Source organism: Xiphophorus couchianus, chromosome 9 (genome assembly GCF_001444195.1).
Source record: "Xiphophorus couchianus chromosome 9, X_couchianus-1.0, whole genome shotgun sequence".
NCBI classification, from domain to species: Eukaryota; Metazoa; Chordata; class Actinopteri; order Cyprinodontiformes; family Poeciliidae; genus Xiphophorus; species Xiphophorus couchianus.
In genome coordinates this window covers 24,214,941-24,227,110 of record NC_040236.1, presented here as the reverse complement: position 1 = coordinate 24,227,110, position 12,170 = coordinate 24,214,941, and the positions used below count along the sequence as shown (strand labels likewise).

At 38.9% G+C, this 12,170-nt stretch overlaps 1 protein-coding gene across 3 annotated transcripts; it reads right to left on the bottom strand.

Annotated features, from left to right (window-relative positions):
* Positions 1-7,054: 7,054 nt before the first annotated feature.
* Positions 7,055-11,357, bottom strand: LOC114151637 (caspase-8-like). Of its 3 annotated transcripts, XM_028028981.1 has the most exons (8): positions 11,341-11,357; positions 10,312-10,489; positions 10,147-10,215; positions 9,760-9,818; positions 9,549-9,663; positions 9,291-9,418; positions 8,214-8,569; positions 7,055-7,399 (listed from the first exon to the last, which is right to left on the bottom strand). In XM_028028981.1, exons 5-8 carry the CDS (start codon positions 9,592-9,594, stop codon positions 7,264-7,266), a joined length of 666 nt encoding a protein of 221 aa, XP_027884782.1. In that variant the 5' UTR covers positions 9,595-9,663; positions 9,760-9,818; positions 10,147-10,215; positions 10,312-10,489; positions 11,341-11,357; the 3' UTR covers positions 7,055-7,263. The 3 variants fall into 3 exon arrangements, with proteins under 3 accessions (XP_027884782.1, XP_027884781.1, XP_027884780.1); XM_028028980.1 differs by having other exon boundaries at positions 10,147-10,489; XM_028028979.1 differs by lacking the exons at positions 10,147-10,215; positions 10,312-10,489; positions 11,341-11,357 and having other exon boundaries at positions 9,760-9,901.
* Between the last annotated feature and the right edge of the window lie 813 nt (positions 11,358-12,170).

The window sequence follows — 12,170 nt, the reverse complement described above, 5'->3', positions numbered from 1 at the left end:
TACAGTAGCTCTTGTACAGTAAGTCCCAATCCACTCTGGCCTTGCAGAAGTTCTGAAACGTTTCCTAGAATGTGAGGACATCTCTTGCCTTAAAATTTCTGTCAGATTGCGTTCTGGACTCTAGTTTGACCATTTTTACTCTTTCATTTCCCCCTTTTCACTGGCTGCGTTTTCATTGACCATAAAATACATTAATGGAAACATGCCAATTTGAAAAAAAACAAAAAAAACATTTTTTTTGAGAAAAGGTTTTGGCGATATGATGAGGTAGTTATTTTGGCCGTATCGAAGCTGGTTTATTTAGTAAAACTGCAATGGAAACTTTTTTTTTTCTCATCACAAGTCACACAGTCAACAACCGGACGTTGCCGCTCACGCAAACCAATTAGAAAACCACAGGAAATAGTTGAGGGTTGACAGCGCGGCATGCTTTTAATGACATTGTGTGAACAAAGTTATTCACGTGGGATTTTAATTGTGTTTCTCATTTAGTGGAAACACTACAATTGCGATTCTTTTTTTTATAATAGCAAAATATTGACAAACTTTCTGCACATTTGTAATGGAAACGTGGCTACTGAGTCATTTTTTGTTGATCTAAATAGGGGCCTGCACTCACTGTGAAACTGAAAAATGAAATACATTTTCATTTTCTACCTAAAGGTTTTATTGACAGAACAGAATGTCTTTCTGAACTATACAAGACTTCCTCCACTTTCTAAAGTAGCTCAATTTCAACCATAAAATTCTTCTTTTTTTTTTTAAAACACCCCCAGAGCATGATGTTTGGTTGGCGTTCTCATAATTTTCTGTTGTTTTCATGCCAGACATACCACTTGGATTCATTTGATAAATCTTTTCTTGCCGCAACTGATGGATACTTCTGTTTATCTGACCATCAGTTCAGGACCACAGCACACCATCCAGTCTGCTAGCAAAGTCACCTGTGTATGGCTAAAGAAACTAAAAGCAAAACGATGATTCTGGAGTGGTCTAGTCAAAGTCTAGGCTGAAATGAATTTTTGTGCTTTGTTGTTAAACTGGCCGTGTGACTAAGTTAAAACACTACAGTGAACCCGCACATATTTGTGATTTGTTATTTGTGTATTTCTTTGTGGAACCTACCTAAAGATTATTTGCAGAAACTCTCCTGTTGGAGACACTTTCATGGAGCATTCCTAAAATATTCTAAAGAAAATGTAGTTTTTGGAGCTGAAATCTATAGAGAAGATTCTACTTGACATGCTATTAGCTGGCTTTTGCAAGCCAGTCGATCCAAAAGCAACCTTTATTTTCCTTGACGGTGATTGGCTGCAACCCCAAGAACCCAATAAGGACGACTGTAGATATTAGCTTCTACAGTAGAGCCAACACTGTATCTGCTGTACAAATTATTGCATATGGATGTTTGAACTATTAAAATAGGCAGTACGCAAATACAAAAGGTCTGACATTTGGGCCAGAGTTCCTCCACATTGATGTAAAAGACTAACTGCCAGACATTACACACAACTGAAAGTAGTCGGTGCTGTGAAAGACGGGACAACCTGACATGAAATTTCCAGGGTATTTTTTGTTTGCGTTTACTTGCTTCTTTTCTATCTCATCTTTGTCTGCTATAAAAATTTGTGTCGATCATTTGAAGTATGAAAGAGTGTCAATAAAGCAGAAACAAAATACATCTAAATGGGAGCAAATACTTTTTTACAGCAGTGTAAGGTTAAATAATGTTTGACTGTCATGTCACGTGCCTTGAAATATGAGGAAGAAAAATATAACATCTGTAGGAACATGGTGATGCACATGAGCTTTTACATGCCAGCGTATTAAAGCTCATGCTGGCATTTTCAGCAATTTAGAGTATTTATATATCAGAATTCACAGCAGTGTGGCATAGAGACCTGACAAAGTAGCCGGAGTTTGTCCCAGTTTATGAGGCTGATAAAGTCTCCATTGGCTACGACATAAGCATGTCAAATTGCCAAAAAAGTTCTCTTAGCCAGATGTACTGATAGCGATCCTAGGTACCATATTTCTCTCTGAGCAAATACTGTGTCCAAAAAGCATATCGAAACATGAAAGCAAAGTGAAGCTTTCTTCTGGCTCTCACTCCTTTTATCCGAAATGCTCCGACATCAGGAAGAAACATGTTAATTGTAGAATCTCTGCAGAATTGTATGGTCTAATTTGCTTTGGTTGTTTGGCTTCGCGTTACCTCAGGCTATGCATTTGCATAATTAGGATTTGGAGTCAGAACGCTGGATTGCTTAGTCAAGTGCACAGAGGTGATGTTCAGATGGCTTCTTGCAGTCAAGTTTTGAAAACATTGTTATAGACCGGCTGTAGGAAATTGCTGGGTTTGCTTCTACTTTTAAATGAAGAGGAATCGTCAACTACCTTCTGGATCAAGTACTATCACAATGAGGACTTTAGCTTGTGAGTCAGATGCAACAAGGTTTTATTTCACCTCGTGGATTGTGGAGGTAGCGTACACATGAGGATGCTATCCAAATCGTGAAAGGTATTTCAACCCTCACTGCCTCTGGAGGAGCTGCAGAAATACTATTAACATTTCAGTAAAGAGTGAGGCATTGTTAAAAAAAAAAGGCCTTAAAGTGGATATGTCATGCTTTTAAATCCTTCCTTTTCACATGTAAATTATTCACTTATGGTCTATATAAAGCAGGACTGCAATCCTTTGGTCTGAATTCCTGGTCCACAGATCCTTCGTTCACCAAGGTTCTGAGATGCTTTTTAGAGCATCTGGTTTTGCTGTGGCTTTTTTAAAATGTGAAACATTTCACGTCGCGTCACCTTACAGATTGCAGAGCGTTTCATTCCACCCCATTAGGCCATTTTTATATTTTGATAGCAGCAATACAATTATCTACCAGCAGAGGAACATTTTATTCCAAAGTTTGCTAAAGATGTCAACAACGGAAGTCTGACCCAGAGCAGGAGAATGAAGACGACCCGCCTGCAGGACCACACTTTCAAATGAATTCATCACCATGGTGTTATTACTGTATTTACAGCCTCTCCATCCATGCCAACTACCTACTATATGGAGCATAGTTTAACTATGGTGTCCATGCATGTCAGATACCTTTTAAAATATTAATGCTACCACAATATGAATAAGTAAACAAAGCCTCAACATAATTAAAGAGGTAGCTAAAAGGAGCATCAAGACAACCATTGAATGCATTTGGATGTGTTCCCCAAGACAAAAACAAAGCCAAATAACTATATTCAATATAACTGTGTGTCCTACGCTTCACTTTGTCCAGAGAGTCTGGACCCTCAGCTACTGAGAAACGATTACTTCCTGGAGGACTTTGTTGAAGTTTTAAATCTTAACCAATGTCTAATGTGTGGCCAGCATGAACGTAATGCGTCAACACCATCCACCACGGTAAGGAGAAAAGTGCCGAGCCAAACGAGGCGTCTGTTAATGCCAGTTTAATATTCAGAAGCGTGACCAACACGGACTGAACGCTTAGGTCACTTCCTCTGCCACTGCTAAATCCACGAGCAGCAGAGAGAATCAACGTCTTCGTTCACAACTTCTCCTTCTGTTTGCTGATTGGCCCGGTAGAAAATCTACTGGAGGGAATCCAACTCAATGGGAGAAAACCCAGATGGAGCAGTGAAGGGAGATGAGAATCAAGTGGAATTGTGTTTACACATAAGTTCTATTTTAGCAGTTTTTTGATTGATGTCTGACAGTAATAGATGTTGCCAATGTAATTGAACTAAAATATGGTTGATTACTATTAAATGGTTTAGCAAGAGAGAGAGACATGTTTAGATCAGGCTAGGTTGATTTGGAAAGCTTCTGTCTCTTAAGAAATTATAAAAAAAAACATTTATATTTACTCTGGTTGTCTCTGATATTAACATTGATAATCAGAAATGTTCACTGGTTACAGAAAAGCAAAAACATGGAGCCAAATACTGAACACAGTAGCCCTGCAGCAGCTCAGATACTACAGCAGGATGGAGAGAATCGGGGCCAGCTGTAATGTGACTAATAAGAGGCTGATTACAGTCCTTCGCCTGCTACAGCAGCTTCCTAGCTGGACAGTTTACCCTGGAGCTCTCTTTTGCTGCCTCAGCTTAACTCCATCCTCTATCTGGGGACAGTCACCTGCAGAGGGGCAGATGGTCTCATTTCCCCCACTGGGACTCGCTCTCTGTCTCATGTGCAGCAGTGTTGCAGAGACTTCTGTTTTAGCATCTTCTACAGAAATGCCAACACCATCATTGTTTTTGGGGCCGGAACCTATTACTATTCTCCCAAGAAAAGTGTTTCTTTAATTGGGGCCTGCCATGCAAAGCAATGGCAGGAACCTATTACTCTACACCCAACAAGCGTCTCTTTAATATTATTATAATTGGGACCTGCCCATAGCAATGCATAGGGATGTAATCCCTATGCATTGCATGGCAGGCACCTATTGTTCTACACCTCAAAATAACTGCTGCTTCCTACTACCGTTAATGCGGCTCGTACCGCTGCATGCCCCCTCACAATATATATATCAAAACGTGAGGCTCAATCCCGTGAGGGGAGCTATTACTTTTGTTGGCATTTCGAGTAACTGTGGCGACATAATTAACAAAAAACGAGCCAAATTTAACTCAAAACAAAAGTCTAACTGACACAAAACAGTGTCAGTTAGACTCAAAATAGACATAGAATTTAGTCTGCCTCTCTGAACTGCTCTTTAGAACTACAATGACTGAAGGTTAGAACTACAACATGGCGGACACTGAGTGCCTACAAAAGAGGTCTGAGCTGAATGTCAGAACTACAACATGGTGGAACTGTCAGTTACTACAGAGGAGGACTGAGCTGGCCTTTAGAACTACTTGTGTTTTGGGCTTTTTATAACTGATTTTACCCAATCATTGTTACACATGGGATTAGTGTGGCAATTTAAAATGAAGCTTACTGAAAATTTCAAAATAAAAGCCTTGAATATTTTTACATCATGTAGTTGCTCTTTTTGGCTTTATTTGACTTTTTCATCCAAAGCACTGTTACACATGATATTAGTTTAGCTCTTTGAAATGAAGCATACTGAAAATTTCAAAATAAAAGCCTTGAATATTTTTACATCAGATAATTGCTCTTTTTGGCTTTATGTGACTTTTTTATCCAAAGCACTGTTACACATGGGATTAGTGTGGCAATTTAAAATTAAGCTTAACAAAAATTTCAAAATAAAAGCCTTGACAATTTTTACATCAGATAATTGCTCTTTTGAGCATTATATAACTGATTTAACCCAGCAATTGTTACACATGAGATTAGTTTGGCACTTTGAGATGAAGCTTAACAAAAATTTCAAAATAAAAGCCTTGAGAAATCTTACATTAGGTAATTGCTCTTTTGAGCAATAAATAACTGATTTAACCCAATGACTATTAGACATGGGATTAGTTTGGACCTTTGAAATTAAGCTTAACAAAAATTTCAAAATAAAAGCCTCAACATGCCCCTGAGGTTAGTGCACCGCCGCAGGTGGTGCAATAATATTATTCTGCATTATCTTTTTCTCTCAGGTCAGGGAACTGCCTTGCGCAGCAAGGCAGTTCATTAGCATTAGCATTTTAGCTTATATAAGCTATTAGCTATTTATTTGACTTATTAGCCATGTTTAGTCTACTGAATGGAGTAATACCATTATAGAAAACATCCCAGTGATGTCCCACATGCTACTGACAGCAATCACGCTAACATTAGCATTTTTGCTAATTTTAGCTGATACACTTACTTTATCATACTGAATGGTGCAAGTCAATGTTAGTAAACATTCTTGTCATTGTATTCATATGATTGCAGCTTTCTTTAGCATTGATGCTAATTTGTAGCATCAGAACGCTGGGTTCAAACCGACGGGCACACTTTGGCAGGCCCCGGTTAAATTTCTTCAAGAATTTTCTAGTCTTCTTTATTTTTCTTCCGTAACCGTTAATGCGGCTCATACCGCTGCGTGCACACCTACAAATCAGGTATCAAAACGTGCAGAAAATTCACGCCATTGGAGCTATTACTTTTGGTGGGATTCGGGGTTAACATGGCGACATAATTCGTAAAAAACTACGAAAAAACCCCCATTATAAGTCAATGGGAAAAATCCTACAAATACCCTATTTTTGAGGATTTTCTGTGTCGTCATGAATTCACGTAGAAATGCCATTCAAATTACATCACAGAGACACTGTGACATCACAAAGACACTGTGACATCACAGAGACACTGTGACATCACAAAGACACTGTGACATCACAGAGACATTGTGACATCACAAAGACACTGTGACATCACAGAGACACTGTGACATCACAAAGACACTGTGACATCACAAAGACACTGTGACATCACAGAGGCACTGTGACATCACAAAGACACTGTGACATCACAGAGACACTGTGACATCACAAAGACACTGTGACATCACAGAGACATTGTGACATCACAAAGACACTGTGACATCACAGAGACACTGTGACATCACAAAGACACTGTGACATCACAAAGACACTGTGACATCACAGAGGCACTGTGACATCACAAAGACACTGTGACATCGCAGTGTCGCACTCTGATGTCAGTTTCGCACTCTCATGTCACAGTGTGACAGCGTGACATCAGACATTACATTAGAGTGCGACACTGTGACATCACAGTGCCTCCTGTAAAGTCTTGGTTTCCCTCAGAATGCTGTGAAGCATGGAACAAAAAGTGAAATCTCTCACTTTTGAATGGATGTGATCAAAACATTTTTTATCTTTAACCTAAAATGCTAAACACATCACTTTTGATGAGAACATTCCTGAGACTTTGACATGTTCCACAAACTGTTTGTATCAAATCTTCTGCCCGTCGTCTGGCCTGTAGCAACACACCTGTATTAAAGAGTCCAAGATGGCCACACAAAGCAGCATTTTTGAGCAATGGAAGATCTTTTCCATTGCTACACTGTGTTCGATCAGTGGCCAGCACTGCAGTTCTTCTATGAGAATGAAACAAGTAACACAGATAGACCTTTTTTCATTTTTTTATCGATTTATTTCATAAATTTCAAAATATGTGATTCTATGACAACTTTTATGTTTGATTGACCAAAATGCAAAAATTCACCTATCAAACAGAACCATTCAGAAACTCAAAGGCTCATATCCAGACACACTTGTAAACTAGAGTCCAGCGCACATCAGATCATTTAATACGTAGGCACGGTTCCAGACAGTTCAAACAAATCTCAAGACGAGCCTCTTGGTGAGAGTGTATTTGGGCTCTGGCATCTGCCTACTAGGTATCAAACAATGGTTGTTGACCTTCCTGTTCATACGCGTTAAGACGGTGAGTATGTCATCTCTCTTCGGGCTGTGAAGAAAACAAGAAAAAGAAAGCAAATAAAAAAATTATGCAACCTGATTTGTACAAACTTAGCAACACAACACCAAAACACAGTAAAGAAGACCAGGGTTGCTCCAAACCAGGAAGACTGGAAACATTTTAAGGTTGATTTTTCTGGACTGGATTATGGCTGGCTTCCTGCTTTCTTTGTGCTAACTGGCTAAAATGTTACAAGGGGTCACCAACTATGTTCAGGGTCAGCAAACGGCAGGTCGGGTTCTGGCCGCCATTTTGCAAATTAATGCATAGCTTAAAACCTGTTATTTTACTTCGTCCCTGACATCTACTACTTGTCTTTAAGACATATGTTTTTATGCGTAAACTAATGGCTGACTTACAGACTGGTAGGTCACTAACAAACCGTTTCCAGGGGCCTACTTAAAGAGTGTTAGAAAACTATTTTTAAAGAGACGAAAAGAGATTGAACAGAAAATATTAAGCAATACATACCAACGTATTCATGCTAAAATTACTTTGTTTGGTGTTTGTCATATTTACATAAATTTTAGACTCACCTGTGGCTTTAAGTGTTGTACATATATATATATATATATATATATATATATATATTTTTTTTTTTTTTTTTTTTTTTTTCTTAATTCTACTTTTTGCAGACTACTCCATAAAAAACAAACAATAAAATCACAACAAATGACAAATTCATCCTGGCTTAAGTTGCTTAAAATCCAACAATGGCGGTAACACTCAAAAATCATACCGGGCCTTTGTGTGACCTGGAGCGAATACTTTGCCACAAAAAAATTTAAAAAAAACGTCTCACCTTTTAGCTGCATTTTCCAGCTCCTTGCAGAGTATCTGGATGTATATGGAGCCATCTTCTGTGTGCCGATAAGCTTTGCTGTAAGGCACTGTGGCCATGCCAATCAAAATGTCTCCATCCTTAGAAGGACAAGTTGCGTCCGAGTAGACAGAATTGGATGGCGTCTCTTTGGACGGCTCATCCTGGTTTGTCTTTTGAGGCACCTTTTGCTGACATGCCTGAATGAAGAAGAGCTTGGGCTTCCCAAACAAGGAGGAAACGTTCTTGAACGGCTCGAATATTTGTTCCAGTGTCACTTCCTTTTCATCGGTGCCAATGATGGTGCCTATTTCTCCGTGGGATAGCACACACACCACCTTACAGAGGATAAGAAAGAAGAGGGGGAAGGGGGATGACTCCAAGGTGTATCACCTCCTAGTTTGACTTGGATTTAGATAAATTTAGCTTAAATGGCAACAACTAATAAAATAAACCTAGTGGATTTGAGATGGTAACATCCAGCTAACAAATCAGCAGCAATTGTGTGATCCTAGCAAGTCAAAATGGACCAAAAATATCTCAGGAATGTAATCTTGTTTAATACAAGGAATTAAAGCTGCAGTATGCAAATTTTATTTAAAAATAAAGAAGTTTTCTTTCTTTCCTTTTTTTTTATATATATAATTGTTGAAACTGCCACTATGTCATTACAGTATGGTATGAGTCAGATAATCTGTGAAAAAATTGAACTCCTCTACCTTCTGAGTGCTGACTAGAAACAACCAATCCAAGTGAGCCAAGACCCTCCCCTTAGCTCTGATTGGTTGTTTTTGGTCTGCATGTTTCTTCAGGCAACAATAGTGGCTTAGGGAGGAGATGTAGGAAACCAACCTTTTCACAGATTATCAGTCTTGTAACGACATGGTGACAGTTTTAACAAATATGTATAAAACTTTTTTTTTTTAAATAAAAGTTACATAATGGACATTAAAGGCAGTTCCAAAGAAGGTGGTCTAAAGTTAGCTGGTAAATGTGAGTGTATGTGATTTACACTAGTTAAAATACATAAATAGAAAACTTTTTTTAAAAATCCCTTACCAAGGCATCCTCTTTAGAAAAGTCCCTCTCGCTCAGCTTCTTGAGCGTCTCTGTAATCTTGTCGGCTGTCAGGTCTTTGTGTATGTCCAGAACAAAGCCGAAGCGTTTGAACAGCTTGCTTAGATTTTCTGCGTCACATAGAAGACAAATCCAAATCAAAACACATTTAGATTCACGACTGCAACAGGCCATTAAATGCAACTTAATATAAATAGGTGAATCAGGACCGAAAGTTATTCAAAAACTAGAAAAACCTACCGTTGTCCATTTTGCTTCCAAGACGTTTTTTGTATTTAGAGCCCATGAAGTCCTCGTTGCTGATGATCACACACAAGCCTCGAGGATTCTGTGTCAGACTGTAGAACTCGTCTATCTGCAGGACACAAGCACAGAGCCAGCTGAGACAAAGGCCCGAAATGAACGAATAAATGGCAGAAGAAGCAACTCGGATTGTCAAAAAGTCAATTACGTCTTCGGATGGCGCTGTCGCCTGTTGTGCACTACGATTGTTAACGCATCCTTCTGGACCTGAAAGACAAACAGACATAAATTGTATTCATTTATTTTAAATACAGCAGCATAAACATATCTTTGTACTTTGGTCTTTCGCATACAAGCACTCTGTTTCCTGGACAGTTCCTTTAAGCTAAGTTTTAGTAGCTTAAATAAATGTTTAGTTTAGTTATTAGAGTGGCTTTCACAAAATGATGCGTTTCCAAAGTAATGAAGGTTTTCCTGGTTTTCGCACCAAATTGCCTACGCCAATATTTTGATTAAGTATAGCTGGATATGTTCAATTTCTTCAATGCCACGTAGGAAGTCCTAATTTGGCAATATGTTCCGGATTTGTTTTTACCCGTTACACTAAAAGTCTTCCTTGGATTGGGTCATCAAGTCACACGTGCTATCTCTGTCTTTGGCTCTGCTACGTGAGTTGAGTGACAGAGAATCAAAAAGTCAGAAGAACATGAAGAGAAATTTATTCCTTCTAAAATGATCAAATTGCCAATTAGCCTCTTACTTTGGTTAACTGTTTTTTTCCCATCCGCAAAGTACAATACGTTTGAATTTCAAGGGTGGCGCTTCTGGAAGGTTTCTCAAACAGCACAGTGTAGCCTGCTTTAGAGGGCATTGAGGTTGTTCATCAGCAATTTGTTTGCATTCAGAGTCAAGTTGGGAATCTCTTGAACCCTAAAGCCCTGGTGGCAGAAGAGAACTGTTACTTTACAGTAATGTAAAGAGAAATGCATGTATTTCAGCAGTTTATGCATTGTTATTCTCACTGCTTAGCAACTGAGGTTTATATTCAAATTATTGGAACTGTGACATCAGAGTGTGACACCGTGACATCAGTGTGTGAGACTGTGACGTCACAGAGACACTGTGACATCACAGAGGCACTGTGACATCACAAAGACACTGTGACATCACAAAGACACTGTGACATCACAGAGGCACTGTGACATCACAAAGACACTGTGACATCACAAAGACACTGTGACATCACAAAGACACTGTGACATAACACAGACACTGTGACATCACAAAGACACTGTGACATCACAGAGGCACTGTGACATCACAAAGACACTGTGACATCACAGAGACACTGTGACATCACAGAGGCACTGTGACATCACAAAGACACTGTGACATCACAAAGACACTGTGACATCACAAAGACACTGTGACATCACAGAGGCACTGTGACATCACAAAGACACTGTGACATCGCAGTGTCGCACTCTGATGTCAGTGTCGCACTCTCATGTCACAGTGTGACAGCGTGACATCAGACATTACATTAGAGTGCGACACTGTGACATCACAGTGCCTCCTGTAAAGTCTTGGTTTCCCTCAGAATGCTGTGAAGCATGGAACAAAAAGTGAAATCTCTCACTTTTGAATGGATGTGATCAAAACATTTTTTATCTTTAACCTAAAATGCTAAACACATCACTTTTGATGAGAACATTCCTGAGACTTTGACATGTTCCACAAACTGTTTGTATCAAATCTTCTGCCCGTCGTCTGGCCTGTAGCAACACACCTGTATTAAAGAGTCCAAGATGGCCACACAAAGCAGCATTTTTGAGCAATGGAAGATCTTTTCCATTGCTACACTGTGTTCGATCAGTGGCCAGCACTGCAGTTCTTCTATGAGAATGAAACAAGTAACACAGATAGACCTTTTTTCATTTTTTTATCGATTTATTTCATAAATTTCAAAATATGTGATTCTATGACAACTTTTATGTTTGATTGACCAAAATGCAAAAATTCACCTATCAAACAGAACCATTCAGAAACTCAAAGGCTCATATCCAGACACACTTGTAAACTAGAGTCCAGCGCACATCAGATCATTTAATACGTAGGCACGGTTCCAGACAGTTCAAACAAATCTCAAGACGAGCCTCTTGGTGAGAGTGTATTTGGGCTCTGGCATCTGCCTACTAGGTATCAAACAATGGTTGTTGACCTTCCTGTTCATACGCGTTAAGACGGTGAGTATGTCATCTCTCTTCGGGCTGTGAAGAAAACAAGAAAAAGAAAGCAAATAAAAAAATTATGCAACCTGATTTGTACAAACTTAGCAACACAACACCAAAACACAGTAAAGAAGACCAGGGTTGCTCCAAACCAGGAATACTGGAAACATTTTAACACAAACCTAGTTTTCCCAGCAGTAAGGCCACTCTAGTGTCGTGTTTTCTTAATATCTGCTTAAAAAATACAGAAGCTTACCGTCAACAACAGCATGTCATGTTAATTCAGAACTTGTAATGATGCATTTGAACCTTTCTTTTTATTCTTGGTGTTAGAAAAACAGGGCGTACAAGATGAAATTGAATGTCTTTTTTTTTCTAATCTACATGT

Bases quoted from the DNA above. Each gene is read 5' to 3' on its own strand.
- LOC114151637 (XM_028028979.1), bottom strand. From the start codon at position 9,837: ATGTCTGTTTGTCTTTCAGGTCCAGAAGGATGCGTTAACAATCGTAGT. The intron at 9,419-9,548 runs GTAGGTTTTTCT...TATGTGACGCAG, and splicing joins TGGAAGCAAAATGGACAACG to AAAATCTAAGCAAGCTGTTC. The intron at 7,400-8,213 runs GTGAGACGTTTT...TTTTCTTCACAG, and splicing joins CTGGAAAATGCAGCTAAAAG to CCCGAAGAGAGATGACATAC.